General features: G+C 42.6%; 1 protein-coding gene across 5 annotated transcripts in view; it reads left to right on the forward strand.

The window, feature by feature from the left end:
* Positions 1-17,472, forward strand: part of auts2a (activator of transcription and developmental regulator AUTS2 a) — a 302,294-nt gene that overhangs the window by 121,181 nt on the left and 163,641 nt on the right. For all 5 annotated transcript variants that reach the window (XM_056440702.1, XM_056440721.1, XM_056440729.1 and 2 more), the window contains one exon: positions 13,254-13,355. In XM_056440702.1, the coding sequence (XP_056296677.1) occupies positions 13,254-13,355 (102 nt within the window). The remainder of the gene's footprint in view (positions 1-13,253; positions 13,356-17,472) is intronic.

Genomic DNA, 17,472 nt, shown 5'->3' on the forward strand with positions numbered 1-17,472 from the left:
TTTTACGACCCCTTCTAATCCCTTGAATAGCAGTGCAGATGGAGCCAAATGCATGAAAGGTGAGAAGCTATTGTTCTTGTTTGTTTGCACCAGCGTGTAAGCACAGTGCATGGTAGGCTCTGGCAGTGCGAGTAATTACAGCGACAGTGTTGTCGTATGCTTATGAGCTCGCCATAAAAGGAGCTTTCTCTTCTCGTCTTCCTGTGCAAATAAGAGCACATTTTGAAAGGCCACTGCAGTAGTGTCTTATAAAATACTAACCTGACCAACATCAGTATTGTTTTTTTTCATGTTTTTACTGCCATGGCTTCTGCCGTACTGCTAGCTGCTGCTCCATCACTATGGTGCCTCCACCCATCCTATCCCATTTAGCTCTGGCTGGTTGACATAAAATGCAAATGGTGGTGGGGGGGCTGACACTGTGGCTCGGGGCGACGATATCAGCGGCAAACGGTACAGATAAGCTCTGATTGCAACAGGTACACATTACTTCAATCAGATGAGTGCAGATATACTAACAGATGATTACAGAGAGCGTGTCGTTGTGTTCCTTGATATTCACAGGTTAAGGTGATTGGTATGAGTGAGTGATGTGATGTTTTCTAAAATAAACAGGAGGATGTTAAGCTCATACATTAATCATATAGTGCAGCCTGGGTCTGATTTGCTACAATTCTTAATGTATCTGAAATCATTGTTGTTCCAGAGTGGATGTAAATACTAATAATAATTTTAATTGCATGTTTATGGCGTGGCCTTTTGAAGGGAATATATTTTAATTAATCTCAATTATTATGATTAGTATATATTTTCTGACTGTATTTACTGTATTGCTTTTAAGCGAGTAGTTCTGACACAACTCAGGGTCATAATGACACAGCTTTGACCTATTCAGGTTGTCTCTCCTAAATAACCACGGTGGGGCCACAGAGGCCTGACATGCTCCTCATGTTTATATCTTCTCCCTCTGAAAGGCTCTGGTTATGCATGTTCCCTTTTTGTCACACGGAGCATTCTGTGGATATTTCTGTAACATTAAAAGGCCCTCTTTCCCTAAACTAGAAGCGTTTGTCTATCATATTACCGCTACACATGAGCCACACACAGGACTTGACCCAGTGTTAAGTGTCTGCGCTAAATTTCATTGCCTCCATCTCCTGGAAGGCCTGCCAATATACTGGCAGTGAATTCCTGGAGGAAAATAAATGGCAATAAAAAAGAGAAATGATAGCCTCTGCAAGCCGATAGGAGAGGGCTCTTTCTCTGCTGTCTTTTTTGCCATACCTCTCTTTATTGAAGTGGCCCAGCTCCGGGAGCTGTGATTTGGCACACTGGCTGTGGCTTCAGTTGGATGGTCCCTGAAAGCCAATATTGAAGTAACGACTCGGCAACACAGATTGAAGAGCTGGGGAATCATGTAATTAATTGCACGCAAATTTCTTTGATGAGTAGTTATGTGGTGATGAGCGCTCAACCAGGCAGCTAGAAGGGTCATTTTGCCCCCCTAACCCCCCTCCTCTCTTCGCTTCCTAATGCATTGTGGGAAAGATTCTAGTAATAGTATTCTCTCAGTCGGCTTTTGGCCTGCCGTACATGGCGACTGTTAGAGCTCAGGAAATTGGACGTGCGTAAAGTGGGCAGGAAGGTTATTTTACTGCCACGCGGGGCTACTATAACAAGATGTTCAGATATGATCTGAGAGAGTAGAGGTCTCCCACTGCTCATTCTCCCTCCCCACACCCCCTCCACACATGTTTTCTCCACCTGCTCAGTTCATTATTAAATCTGGGAATTGTCCCCATAACTCAATCCACCAGACTACAGCATTATATGACCATTTGTGAGGAGGGAGAAGGGTGATTGCGACGCAGGGCAGAGGATGGATGTTAAAAGCATATTGATTTGTCTGTAATGTCGTCATAGATCAGAGATTTATGGCAATATATAAATGCAGCCACGAGCTGTAGTAGCCTCCAGCCTGCGGTGGAGGAAATGGAGTCCTAAGGATGACGGATGAGATCAAGACAGTGCTCTCAGCCACGTTCTCCCCCTCCTCCCACCATCGAGCCTCCATTTCCCACTCCTCCTCTCGGGATGCTCTCACCCTGCAGCTGCTGTGACGAGCCCTTAGTGGCTTCATATCTTTGCTTTGGCTCCGCATTCCAGCACAGAGGCTAGGAAAGCCTCCTGCGTGGCCTGAGATTGGTCAGAGTGGGTGCATTCAGCCTCACTGATCTCACCCAGGCTAGGAAAATAATGTCTGACATGGTCTCCAGAGATCACTGCCGCTCAATGATGCTAGAGGATTGAAAGAAAGTGGAGCTTCTGCATGGAAGGTTACATACCTGGGTACTTAAAAAGCTGGTTGAAAGGGACATGATATCCACAGGAAAACAGTAGGCTTTGGAATACACATGCCAAGCATTTTGAATATGTCATTTTAAGCACCAACGGCCATTCTTACAGAGATAAAACCGATGCATAAAAGGTTCTTTTCACACGGTATGCCTCTCTTGCCACACACAGAGCTAACAGTAAACACATCTGGGGCAACAGAGGCCACGTGTTGATGCTCAGTGACAGGCTGTGAGCGAGGGTGGCAGAGGGGGTTATGGGTGACGAGAGGGCCAGGCGGGGCTTCTGTCCGTGGCGGTTAAGGCAGCTGGGCCTCGGAGCCGGGCCATGCTGGTGGGCCACTGCCAGAGAGATGACGTAGGGCCCGTGTCGCCCCCTCACAGGCCCAGACGAACCCTCAGCTCTTCTGTTTCACATCAGAGCCTCGTCAGATAAAGCCGGCTGCAGGTTGAACAGGCCCAGCGGTCTCCAACGGCTGCTGTCGACCTGCCCGCGGTGATTCCACTGTGAGGCTGATGTGATGTCGGGGCCGCTATGGGCATGATTAGCGACGTCTGATGTTTAGCAATGGCGTCTCCTAAGGCGCCTGTATAAAGTCTACAGATATTCTTCAAGTTGCTCATTTTAACTGCGGAGTCGTGAAGCTCTCCAGCACTTTAATAGCCCTAGTATATAGACCTCTGAAGGTAGCATAAAGGGGATATTCAAAGTGTAGTCAGTGGAAACCAAGGGGATTTGACAGTGCCGCAGGAAATAGACAATTTATTATCGGCAACACAGCCTGGGTAGTGGATTATCTATAAAACCTTCATTGTCCTCCCTTAGTGGCAAGCAGCCATAAAACTTCACAAATGAGGGACTTGTTAATTTACTTGTTAAAGCAAATTAAAAATGTATAAGCCCTTTTAGGTAAATGAGATCCTCTTTCATTGCTGCCCTAGTGGGATTCTCTCTGCCAGATCCTGAGAGGACAGGTTAGCTGTTCTGAAAGCCGCAGAAGAACAATAAACCCGTTAAATTGTTCCAGGTTTTATTACCGCCGAGCTCCACAGCTGCTGTTGTGCGTAACTAAGGGAAACCAGGAGCTGATGGCTATCCCACTGAGGACAGTACAGAAAACTCTCCCCGTCTTTTTTCCTTCTGAGGGCTGGGGGTGGAGTTGCTGGGACAAGCCGGTTGTGTATGGCTCTGTTTAAAGAGGCCTTTGTGGTTAGAAATGTTAGCAGGCCTACTTTTGTGCTTGATTGCATCGAGTCTGTAGTGCAGCCCTTGAGAATAGGTCAATACACTTGTAAAATTCCACTATGGCAACGGTGAGCACTTTTCAGTTAGTGGGAAAATAATTGACTCCACATGTTCAAGACAATGTTGTAATAGCTGTTCCAGGGCAGTTCTTAGCATTAAATGAAATGTTTCGTAATTTTCCTGCCCTCTGATCTGTGGATGCGCTGGAGTGTGTGCCGTGTACCCTGAACACTATTACCCCTCCGCTGCCAATAACAACATCACCCAAATGAAAACATTTTATATTGATTCAGTTTTTTTTATTACTTTTCCTTTTGTATTATAGACAGGAATCTTGTGCTGTGATAGGCATACGTATTGATGACATTTAGCAGCACCTTTGTTATTTATTCGCCAGCTCCAATAATGCTTTTGTGAGGTTATCTGTTAAAAAAAAAAATATGTTTATTTCAGCAGACCTATATGAATGTTGAAAAGCCTCCCCACCATTCCTCTTGTATCCCAGGTCTTATTGACATTCAGGTGTGGAGAGTGTTTGGGTGAATGTACATTAGAGGTTTTATCAGAAGAACTTTTGAAGCGTTGGTCAAGAAATTGCAATCTTCTGACACATTATTGGAAATCCATAGCAGACCTTTGAAGAAGAAGTCAATGACAGCTAATTTGTTTCTATATTATCTATTAAGCCAGAGATTATCCTCTCTGGCTATAAGCATGTTGGTGTTTCAGATAACATAATTACTTTATGAACTATGTCTGACTGTTAAGACAATACTGATCAGTTTTGTATTTGCACCCTTCGAGGATCAATTATCATTTTCACTAATTGATGTAATGATCAGTAAGATATGTCACATGGTTTGTCTCATGTTGACTTGCGCTATGACTCTGTATCTCAAGCATATTAGACTAAGCGTTTCTCTGAAGTCAGAATTTCATATTTCCTGGAAGATTCACAGGACTGCCTCATGACAAAAGACAAAACGCCTTAAGATTCCTTAATTTTCTACACTTAAGTACAGTCAAGTAAAAAATATGGTCTCCGCTCGTGTATGGGGAAACATGAAACTTTGATATGTATGTATGTATGTATGTGTATAACTAACTTATCATACAATCTGTCATTCATACACTCTGTCATATTCATTGATTGTGTTATAACTCTGTAATGATTCCTTCTGTACACATGACATCTCTTGTTCTGTCCATCCTGGAGAGGGATCCTCCTCTGTTGCTCTCCTGAAGGGTTCTTCCCTTTTTTCCCTGTGAAAGGTTTTTTCTATTTCTTGGGAGTTTTTCCCGATCCGATGTGAGGTCCTGGGACAGGGATGTCTATGTGTACAGACTGTAAAGCCCTCTGAGGAAAATTTGTAATTTGTGATATTGGACTATACAAAATAAACTGAATTAATATTTAATTGAATGTATGTATGTACATACATATATATATATACAGGACTGTCTCAGAAAATTAGAATATTGTGATAAAGTTCTTTATTTTCTGTAATGCAATTAAAAAAACATAAATGTCATGCATTCTGGATTCATTACAAATCAACTGAAATATTGCAAGCCTTTTATTCTTTTAATATTGCTGATTATGGCTTACAGCTTAAGAAAACTCAAATATCCTATCTCTAAATATTAGAATATCATGAAAAAGTATACTAGTAGGGTATTAAACAAATCACTTGAATCGTCTAATTAACTCGAAACACCTGGAAACACATTTTCAAATGTTTGATTTTGTTTTGCTGTTATAAATCTTTTTTTTTACTTGGTCTGAGGAAATATTCAAATTTTATGAGATAGGATTTTAGAGTTTTCTTAAGCTGTAAGCCATAATCAGCAATATTAAAAGAATAAAAGGCTTGCAATATTTCAGTTGATTTGTAATGAATCCAGAATGCATGACATTTTTGTTTTTTTAATTGCATTACAGAAAATAAAGAACTTTATCACAATATTCTAATTTTCTGAGACAGTCCTGTATATATATATATAGATATATAGTGTGGGTATGTATGTGTAAATACACCAGAGACGATATGATTGAAATACTGCGGGATTGCAATGGCACTGTGCACAATGGAAAGGGAGACCACTCGGGGATCAGCAGTTCCGTCTGAACGTTGAGTCGGTGATGGTGTTTGAAGCACGTTCACGTCCGCAAACAATGTTTTTGTTGGCGTTGTAAAAACCCATAGAAGTCAGGGACACGACAAAACAAAGTTCGGTAAAGTTGGAAAGATATCCACAGATTCAGAAAACCGGGCTGAAGGGGACTATTTTCTCTCGGCTACTAAATTGCGAAACACAACATTTGGTGGCGACAACTTTTTGTGCTGAAAGGCAGATTACTAGTTACTTAGTATTTATATTGTCGCACAGAACCGTATCGCGGCAGTACTGTATCGTCAATAATGTCCTATTCAAGGGTTTGCCTGACAACACCATTGAAGCGGACACGATTGACGATACAGCACTGCCTCTTGTACCTTAGAGACGGTTCATCCCACGTTGACTGAGCGGCGCGTCATTTCTGCGAATATAATATGACCAATCCGATCACCGGACTAATCTATGACAACCCATCAGTCCAGAGAGCAGAGTTGTAGTTAAGTTTGTACCCACCTTCTCTTCTTCCATCTATCCACCCACCCACCCCTGACTTTTAGAGTAGAGAGTCTGTCTGTCAATCTTCAATTAAAAAAATCAAAAAGAAGAAAGCAGAGGACAACCAACTTTATATGTTAACATACAAGTTTCAGCAGTCAGCAAAAAAGTAGCAATAAATAATTGGTCTCCTAATATCTCTCTCATCTCTGTCTGTGTTACTGAAAGATTGTTGCTGAAATATTTTAAATTCATTAATATTAACTGAAACCTGTTGATGCCATGAAAAATATGCTGAGCTGAATGAAATATGTCTGCTCCAATGAATCTTAATATTCCTCGAGGCACAACTCACACTAGGAGGAGGTGGAGTGCCATCTTGAATCGAGCCTATTAATTAATTAACCAACATTAATTAAATTACACCATTTACCACTGAATTGCTTAGTTTTCACATCCAACCTGGAAAACACTACAGCCAAAACAATTCATTCTTCAATTCCACCTTCAGGTCAGGATTCAGATTCAATATTTATATATAATTTCTATATATTCAGTTCTTAATAATTATTGAAAATTTATGATTTTTATTTGAAAGTTATTATTGTTGAGTTGTGGATGTTGATGTTGATTGCCTAGTGCTGCATTCATCTCCTTGTTGGACTCATGGGCTTCTGTCAGAGTTGAAGACCACTCACAGCTGACTTTTGGACTTGATCTTGTTCTCTTGCTCTACATTGATCCTGAGCATTTGAGCGTCTTCCTATCTTTCCTTCAGACAGACCTCTCAACCCGAACCTCAACTAATTTCAACACTGGTAACTTATCCGTTAGTGTGTTCAACACTAGATGTCTAGTCTGACTAGTATTTGTGTAAAGTAAAAAAAATATCTTAATTCCTTTCTGCACTGAATGTCATTAACGCCTCAATATAACAGTAACTTTCCTCCTCCTGGTCTGATCATCCCAGATTGAAATGTTGAGGGCTCTGAAGAAGCCTGAGAAAGAAATGAGAATGACAAAGAAGAAGAAGACCGGAGGAAGAGCTCCTGAAGAGGACTGAAGCACTCTGAACTGAAACAACGTCACGAAGACTGAAAGCAAACAAGTAGCAAAAGTTTAAGAAACTCGAAGAATCCCGCTTAGTTCGAAGAAGATAGTCTGAATTAAGATTATTCATTTAAAATACATAAGAAGGCAAATAAAATGCCAGAGCAGTCATAGCTCATCAATAATAGAAAATAAAAACACCAGCAGGTCAGCCAGGCATGGTAGCAAACCTTCAGAAGAAGCCCAGCCTGTGTCTTAACTTTAGTTTCAATTCTAATAAAAATTTTAATTAATGAATTTTTAATAATGAAAAGATTTACTATATCTGGACAAGATTAGAATCTGTGGATGCCAAACGCAGCCCCCTCCTCCAGTTATTTTTGGCCTTGAAACCGCTGCATGGGGTGGTGTGATTTTCTTTTTTTTTTTCTTGCGTGACCATCTACCCTTATTTTGCCCTATCCCTCGAAGGCGCTTTATCTGTCTCTTGGACCCCATCCCACGAAATTTAAAGACGTTTTGCCTTTAATAAAACCTTATCAATTCCATTAAGCATTATGTTCTGGTCTCACAACAATTGGCACTCAAACTCAAGGTGGCTCCAGACCCCTTGGCTAACTGGTGCCCTCTCCACTGTGATCCTCTAGAAAGATAGATACATCAGAATAATATCCTTTCTCCAATTTAGAGATTTTCAGAAGTTGTTTTCAATCAGGCGACATTCATCACATTACTTTACAGCATTTGAGAAATTTCAATCAAGAATAAAACCCACAGCACCGAGACGGGCACTGGTGAAAAATTACAAATGACTTAATGGCAGCAGACAAAGGCTCCTGGCTGTCCCTGGTCTTGTTAGAGACTAGACTGGTATTAGACCATATTATTGACAGACAGTTCTTTTGCACACTGAAGCAGTCGATTGGCATTTATCAGATAACGCGATGGCATCGATAAATCCTAACGTTAACATCGATCTCAGTTTGTATTTGTAAACTTGGACGCGTTAATCATACCTAACGTTAAGGTTATTTTTCCAAGGTTCTGTGCTTGGGATAATTTTATTTACCAATACATGCCAGATTTCACTCAAATATATTTCATCACCACTCACTTAATCATCAAAAAAGATGATCGATAAAACCAAAGGGATAAACCAAAAAAAAACAAATGAGCAACAAACTTAAAATGACCAAAAGACAAAATCTCAAACTGACCTTCTGTAAACTCAGGCATACTCTCATCCAAAACCACTATAATTAATTGGCGAAATTCTTTTCGGGACTTTGTCTGTGATCTCCAACTGCTTCTGGCAATCACTTTGTTCTGGCATCGTAAAATCTCCTAAAGTCTCTTGATCTGGACAAAAACTTTCAAAAGTGAAGCAAATCTTCTCAAAAGCACACTTTCATCATCACGTTCATCTTCAAAATCAGGCACTAAAAAATTTCAAAAATCAGGTCCAAATTGAGAACCTGCTTACTTCAGGTTGTGATTAAGTCGAGACTGTATTAAGCTCCCTTACATTAAGCTCTTCTCTCCAGCTCTGCCTAGCCTCTGCAGCTGATGCCTAAACAAAAAGAATCAACTCTTCTTAAAGCCTAGATTAAAAATGCTCTGCACTGCACTCAGTGCTTAAAACTCCACTAAATTTAAAATCAGCCTCTATCAAGCATCGCCTTGCTCTTAAGCTTGATATCATGAGAAAATCATATTGTCGCACATCTATAGAACCATCCACTCTCATTATTACCTTTAAATGCCAAGCTACTCTTGCTTAGAAACAGTTCTTAAAAAGTAGAATGGGAGCCAGAGCTTTGGCTTAGGTCTTCAGTTTTTTTTCTCTATCAGAGTTTTAATTTCTCAGCCGGGGACAGAGAGCCTTAGAGATACCTCTTTCCTGAGTTCTTTACTTTCCTTCTTCTCCTCAGGGTTTGCTGCTTAGGGCTTTCTCTCCCCGATCGTCCAGACCTGCTCCCTCAGCTGCTTCTAGGATATAGCTCTTTCTCGTCTCCTTCCTATCTCCTCCTCATTCTCTCTTTCTTCTTTTTCCCTGCTTCTCAATCTTCATCATTCTGAACCGGACCTCTTGACTCTTTTGACCTCATGAATACCTACCCTATCTCTCTGATGGAGATCCCATGTCTCTGAATTCATCTGCATGATCGCCAATCTGTCTCATGACTCTGCCTACTGTCCTGTGCCCACTGTCCCCAGCTCTGATCCCTCTTCCCTCTCCTTTTCGAGCCTTGATCCTTGGTGTGTGGAGTCCATCATCGTGGAATGTATGAAATGAAGATTCCTTCTGTCTGTATATCTCTTCAATTTTCCCTGTCCATCTTGAGAGGATCCTCACATTGTATCCTCCTTATTTTCTCTTTGTCCATCCTAGGAGAGGGATCCTCCTCGCTGTGGTCTCTTTTCTTTTTTGAATTTTGGGTTTGGGAGGGTTTTGGGTCTGGTCACTGGTCCGAAAGAGGATGTTTGTGTGTACAGATTGTAAGCAGATGGATAATTGAATTGCTTAAGTATATATATATTCTTTCTTTTCTTTTCTTTTCTTCTTTAAGAGAAACAAAGTAATATTGCACTTGACCAATAGGATTTGGGTTATTATAACATCTTCTACATCAAGTAACACGTTAACACCTAAAATGAAGTATTACTGTTTTACGCCACGAGTAAAAAAACATGTGAATTGTGCTCCATCTAGCATTAGCTCCTGGACGGGCCGATGATATAACTACAGTATCGATAGCAGCCCCAGGAGATGATAAAAAAACCAGTGCCGATTCAACACTTTTATACAACGGAGGTCAGAGTGGCGATATGTTGTAAAGATGTTGTTGTCATAGAAACAGAACCCACACGCAGAGCTGGGATGAAGCGCTCCCAGCGGCCTACCGGAGAAAAAAGGCTCGACGTCCGCTCGCACTTAGAGTGTGCAGTATCGACCACCACCAGATTTGTAATGAACTACAATAAACTTTAATAACCCTCTTATGAAACAACATCACCCTCTTCATTTTAAAATGTCTGATCGAACTCCTGCGGTCAGTTTGGTGAAAATAACATGAAAGTTGTGAAATCATTAACCCATTACTCTACACAGACACTAATAATATGACGTAATAGGCAGTAACTTGCCCAACACTGGTTTCCACAGACAATGCAACACTTAATTAAACTATTTTTTAGACTTAACTGACACATTACAATGTTCAGTCCCCATTTACTATTTTGACTATCCAAATAAAGTATGGTAGCAAGTTTTTATGTTTGCCAGTAAGCATTTTTGTAAAAAAAATAGATGTATAAGAAATGCAAAATGATTTTCATACTTGCGGGTTGAACAGTCTCATGCTGGGGTTCGGCTGCTCTCTTCCAAAGCCTCACGCTGACTGCTGATTGAAAACAGTTGTTGATTCTCTCCTTCAGTAAATTCAGACTGGTACCAGAGAAAAGAAGAGAACGAAAAGAGCCAACTGTATCCCCGAACACAGAACAGCTTGCATGAAAACAAGACCTCACTGTGTGGAAATTAATGGCAGATGCACTTACTAGTAGTTTAAATGTTTCATTAGATGCTAATGTCTCGCTGTGTCTTTAATTGTTGTGAGATTAGCCTCTGGAATATTAAAACCATCTGCCTGTGATCTTCCTGCAGGGCCACTTCTTACCCAGGCTGCACAGATACAGTAAGGCCATCACATAAATGCATCCGTATGCCTCAACCCGCCTCTTAATTAATGTGTTGATGCTAGTGCATCAGTACGCACCAGTCCGGGGCATCTGCACATGCATGACTCATCACTGCGACTTAGATCTCTGCTGAATGCAGTGAAGTGCGCTGGGTTTCATTACAGGCTTAAATGGCTATAAAAATGACCTGTTGGAGAGATCAGATCAGCGTTGTTGGAAGAGAGGTCATTTTGATTTATCATCACACTGCAGGTCATTACATTTCAACTTACCGGTAATTTTTTTATGGGCCTGACCACCAACATTCCCTCCATTTGTTTTAGACAGCCATTAATCACAGCATGAAACTAAATGAATCCATCATGTGAACCCCAGAAAGGGGAGAGCAGATGAAGAGGAAAAAAAACACACACACAATTCTCTGAAGTAATTTAAGGGAGCTCAAGGGGAAATTAAAGGGAACAAGCAGAGGGATACGTTTTCAAATAGCTGTGTAATCAGGTCCCGAGCTATGTAATAGCCCTGAAAGATGAGCCGCTCTTTATTGGAATGTCTTTATTAGGCATGTTCTTCAGACATTACACACAGATTTAAATTCGTGCAAGATTTCTGATTTCATGGAGTACTTCCACACTGATAAGCCAGGATACGGCGATGTGATTATGCGGTCTCACCACTACGGAGTCGGCGTATACTACATTGATTAATAAAAGACAAATCTCTATATCTTTCCCACGTTGGCCTGATTATATTCTTTATAAGCTTAAAAGATCTGGGCTTGGTTTTAGCTATGAATATGTGATGCAGGAGTCCGCGGTGGCTTTTAGGAAGGTGTGTGCGTGTGTGTGTGTCTGTGTTTGTGTGTGCGTGTCCGGTTTTGTCGGCAGGGACAAAGGCTGGTTAATATTATTATAAGGTCAACATGTTTTGATGAAGGAGCCACAGACTGCGGCGTAAACAGCGTCCCTCGCCCTCTTGTTCACGGATCAGTTCACAAGCCAGGGCGGCTGAGATATGATTCCCTCTCTTCTCTCTAAAAACATGGAAACTCCCCTCAGACAAACTGGCATTTACAAGAAGAAGAGAGAAATGTGCCCCTGGTTTTTGTGGGAATGAAACGTGTTGGAGGTAATTAGTGCTATCAAAGCGCAGCGGTGCGCGTGTGTCTGCGTGTGCCACGTTTGGTTCTCGTGCGCGCTCGTCTCACCCCACATAGACACGTAGTCAGACGCGTCCACGCGCGGTGTCGAGCAGGCCCGTCAGGCATTCGCAGTGCTCAAACTCTCTTATCACGTTCAGCACTCTGGCGGATCCACCCGCCTTCCACCCATCATGCAATTCTCCCAAGGAATAGGATCCCTTTCACACCGCTAATGGCTACAGAAAAGGGAACATTTTAATTTTAATTACCCGCTCCACTCGGGGGTTCTTTCGGTATTCCCACACCTCATGCCCTTTCATCACGCTGAATGATGGCCAATACCTGAAAAGAGAATTCTGAGGAGAGGAAAAAAAGAATACTTTAGCACTGCCCCTTCCCCTTCAGAGTGGGACAGGGGAAAGGAGAGTGCCATCATCATCTGGTCCTTTGTTTGTTGTGGCTCCACACTCTGCTTCTCCTATTAGTTGGCAGAGCAGCCGTTGACTGCGCTGTCTCATAAAGCATTTTTGTATGCGCTTTGAAATGAAACCTGCAGCGATTGTCTGGTCTGCAAGGAGCAGCATGGGAGCTTCAGAGGACATCAATCGCAGACTTGGACAGCGAGTACGGGACCCTCCCTCCACTCAGCTCCGCACTCCCAAGAGTCTTTTATTGTTCTACAGATTTTGAAGGGCCTCAGATGCTCGCGGATTGGCACGTCCTCTCCTTTATTCTCGTCGTTTCGCTGCATCTCCAACAGAGCGTCGAGAGGATGACACTCGCCGAGCTCCTGCTGCCTCGGCATGTGGTGTCTGCTTGGGAAGGATAGCGGCTCCATTCGAAGGTTCTGGAGGGGTCTTTGTCCCTGTTCTCTGTTTCGTGGGCTGAGAGGAGTTTCATACTGCGAGATCAGATGGCGTCTATCATTGGCAGTCAGAGTGATGGCTGCTGAATAGGCTCAGAAATGTGACAGATTTACAGAGACAGCGCCGCAGCCCCTGCCAGCTCTCACATATTCATGAGCCGCTTTCTGTGGGATGCCTTCCCATCGCCAGCTTTATCCGTGTAAAGCTCTAAACTGCAGTGTTAACAGTTTTGCTCCATGTTGTTAACCCTTGCTCTCCTTGTGTGTTGTGTTTGGCAGCTGAAGACGGGGAAGAACAACTTTAAGGGCAGCGACAGCGAGAGTGTGAGCGGAGGGTCCAAGCCTTCGTTCAGGAGCAGCTCCAGAGACAGACTGACTGATGTGAGTACATTAACCGATCAGATCACTGCTTCACTGGTACTTTGAACTTCCAATCTCGTCCTCTGTCCATAGTGAGGCTTGAAATCATTTCAAATTCAAAAGTCCTAGTACATTACCAGTATTTAAAATATAATCAAAAGACAACAACAACAAAGGCAAAAAGATGGGACCTAATAATTGGAAGTCTGCGCATATATTCCCGATTCAGTGAAGTCCCAATGTCAGCAATACTTAAAGATGCCCTATGGAGTGTGTTTTACAAACAAAAAAAAGTTATCAATTGTATCGCATCATCTGTGTGCATACCCACTCATAGTAAAAATACTCCACAGCGCTGACAATAAAAGCAGAATTATAAGAAGATATGGGATGGATGTGAGAGTTGTGGTAAGTGGCAAGTAAACAGAACTGGCTACTATAGCGGTAACCTCAGGACATGAACGATATATAAAGGTGAGATAGGATGTAGTAGTGGTAGAAGTGTCACAGTTGGTACTTTTTCTGTATGGAACTTCTTCTGCTTGCCTTAACTAGTGTAATCAACGTAAACAAAATCACTCACTCACACACTCTCACACTCTCACACACACCATATTTCATCTCAATCTCTCACGCATGCACACTCTCTTTCTCACAAAAATGTTCGCAAATTCATTGCTGTACCTGGGAAACGAACATAACAGGAGGTGTTAAATAAAGATTTACTAATTCCTAAGCAACTTAATCTGCATGAATGATTCATTAGTTGCAATGTTCGTGGCACAACCTTTGCCTTGACCGGAACCAGTTGAACCAGTCATTGAACCAGTCATTGACCTTCACGTCAAACTACCTACTTAATCATTCCATGTCAGCTAAAACATGCCGAGCTCTTCTATACTGTTCTAAAGAGAGATAATTGCGTTGGTATTCTGAATCAGTGCATGATCTCTTAGCACGAACGCTTAGAAATTTTACTCCAGTTTCATAATTCAAGAGTCATAACATGTATGTGGCTTTGCACCTTCGGTATGTCACGGGCAAAAGGTAAGTTATGAATGTGATGTAATCAATTGGGTCAGGAATTATTCTGATGTTGAACCAAATCAAGTGCTCTATTGAAGTACTTTGGTGAAGAGCACTATTTGCATCCTGCACACACACACGCACACACACACACACACACACACACACACACACACACACACACTCTCTCTCTCTTTATGACTGATACAAAAAAAGACACAACTTACTCACGTCCTCGTTGCTTGTGGGGCAGCTGAAGGCGAGCATTAACTGACAGAAGAGAGAGTCGCCGCCCTGTGACATATTCCAAGACGTGAAGCGAGCAGGCTCGAGGGACCTCGCTGCCATTCACCAGGCCCTGCCCTTTGATTGTGTGGAGAATCTACAGTGAAGCAATCAGATATCTGACCATAATTAAAGCTGTCAGTTGGGAGCGAGCTAGTCTTTGAGAAAGACATGGCCCAACAACTAAAGCAAAGCGGATTCTTCATGTAGCTTTGCGATGCTTGACTGGGCATGAAATAAGTAATTTGATGTTGACAACAGAAATTGAAATGAGACTTGCGGATCCCCGGCTGGCTGCACTGTGGTGACTACGCAGCACTATACCAAGACAAAAAGGGGTCTGACATATATCCTATGGATGGTTGCTTTACTGTGGCGGTCACAGTGAATCATAAAAGCATTCATGAGCTCTACGACTAAAATCCTACGCTACTATTACAACATAGGTGCAGTATTAAAACATCATGGAATGCAGTATAATTATGTACGATGGTTCATGTCCTGTTATGGGAATCATGTTGTCCCAACTATGTTTGATTCCTTAAAAGGAACACCAAATATCCATCAAAAGACTGCCTGCAACTATTCTAATATGTGTTGTTGAGGCTTTTGCTCCATGTCATTTCTTTAGTTACTGTTAAATATTCATAATCATAAAAGCCTGAACTGGCAACCGTATATTCTGACTTGGCCTTGTTGGCCAACCACGTCCCTCCATTGAGATTAAATCACTTTGATGATTTTCACTTCGACTCATTAGTTACACACGAATGAAACATGTTCTTATGGTATGTCTCACGATCACTGTTGCTCCACATTCCTTTTATTTCGGTTTGAATATTGTGTGTGAAATCAGTCCCTGAAATGAAGATAACTTGCAGCAACTTACACCGATGTGTTTACTGTGATTTATTGGAACGTTGTCCTAAATTCCTAATTGCCTCCGTAATTTATTTTGAGAATCTCAGGTTTCCTCAAGTAGAAACGTTCCCCGCTCGTGACTTGTTCTTAGGGAGCATCCATCGCCCTCTCTATGTGCACTTCCACCTGAGCTGACATCTCAGAACACTCTGGAGGATGGGAGGCTTGGCAGCATGTGTTTTTTTTAATGCTATAAAATGCTGCACAGAGATGCTCCCTCCCCATGCAAAAACAAAGAGAACGCATCTAAGGCACTCGTTAGTCCCGGGGAGCGGTGTGAGACAGAAGCGAGCTTTGACCCGAGCTGTTCATTAGACCCAACAGTTCGCTAATGGTATTTGCTGTAGCACTCCCTTCCTCTCACGGAACGGCCGCGCTCCGGTGAAGCAGACAAACTGAGTTTGCCGACCTGGCACTGGCTGGCAGGGAGATGGAGGCCAGAGGAGGTCAGGCCTGGCTGCCCCCTTTCTCCCGCTCGCCTTCCCTCCTCACTCCGTCCTGCCAGCTCATTAAGGCCTACAAATGGCACATCAGCTCGGCTGTGTTTGCCTCAACCCCAAACCCAAGCTAAATTGGCAGGTTTAGCCGCATTTGCTCTGAAGCGCCGAGCTCCCTTTTGGTTTTTCGTTTGAAGCCGTCCACATCCCCCCCACCGCAGCCTGCCCCGTTCAGTCTGGGTGGCAGGCATTCATGCAGGCGGCAGTCCTGAGCAGAGGGAGTCTGCTGGATCAGGCAGGGCAGGGAGCTTGGGATGAATCACTCCCGTTTAGTCTCTGCGGCAAGGGGTGAAATGCCATCATTACCCGGCTGCCTATCAAATAAATTGGCAATTATGGGCCTGGGATTGCAAGTAAACAGCATGTTACTCCTTTTTTTCCACCCAAGGGTCTTGATGAGAGGTGGGATGCATTAGAGAGAGGCTCCAGAGTACTGGGTCAGAGCCCGCCAGTCAGTGTGAGCCAGCCTGATGAGAGGCACAAGAGGCAGACTATAATGAATGCACCCCTTTATTTCAGTGGCCATTTTTATCGTCAGCCATAGCATCCTGTTGAGTAAATTCTGCCTGTCAAATTAAAACAGATGCCATGCTGTCTAATGCCTGTGGACAACACCTTTTATATACTACATTACGTGGATACCTTCCTGTAACAAAGGGTACGCATTTGTGTGTTGGCCTGGTTAGACGGGTTGTAAAACTAATATTAATGCTTGCACTTTATTGGTGTTAGTCCAGACAGTTTTGGAAAAGTTTTTTTCTGACTGAAATGAACATTTGAAAATTGTGGGTTCCTGAAATCCACACTTGTGTGTCCTGGCTCCCCTCGCACGAGAAGGTTTTCCCGCGGTGAGGTCTTGGAAAGTTGTTTTGTAATGAAACATCTGGAAGTGATATTGTTAAAAGTCAAGCACATCGTCTTGCTTTTGAAGCGGTTTCAGCCCAAACACAGCTCAGGTCTCTCTTATGGCTCGTAAAACAGAACGCCGTTATTACTGGCTTTCTGCAGAAAACATGACAGCCTATTCGGAATCCTGTGTGCATGTGGAGAAACCATTTGAAATACTCAAATTACAGCTTTTGGAAACAGATTAATGTCATAAAGTATATTTTGTTGCTGTAAAAAATCCCTATTGGGATTTGCTGGAGCAAACCAAGGCCACACATATTATTTTGTCCTTGACCTCGGAGCACACTCCTTTCCATAAGCTTCTTGTCGGAACTGAATCTCACTGTCCAAGTGAACTGCTTACGTCATCCCACCTCTTCAGTACATTCTCCAATTATTTCCTGACACGCTGATGTAAATGAGGTCGCAGTCCCCCTACATGTCCAGATATGCTGGCCAATTTGCTCCGACACATAACTTGTAATTGCTCGCATCAATTATCCGTCTCTTTCTCTCCCTGC

Source organism: Pseudoliparis swirei, chromosome 3 (genome assembly GCF_029220125.1).
Source record: "Pseudoliparis swirei isolate HS2019 ecotype Mariana Trench chromosome 3, NWPU_hadal_v1, whole genome shotgun sequence".
NCBI lineage: Eukaryota > Metazoa > Chordata > Actinopteri > Perciformes > Liparidae > Pseudoliparis > Pseudoliparis swirei.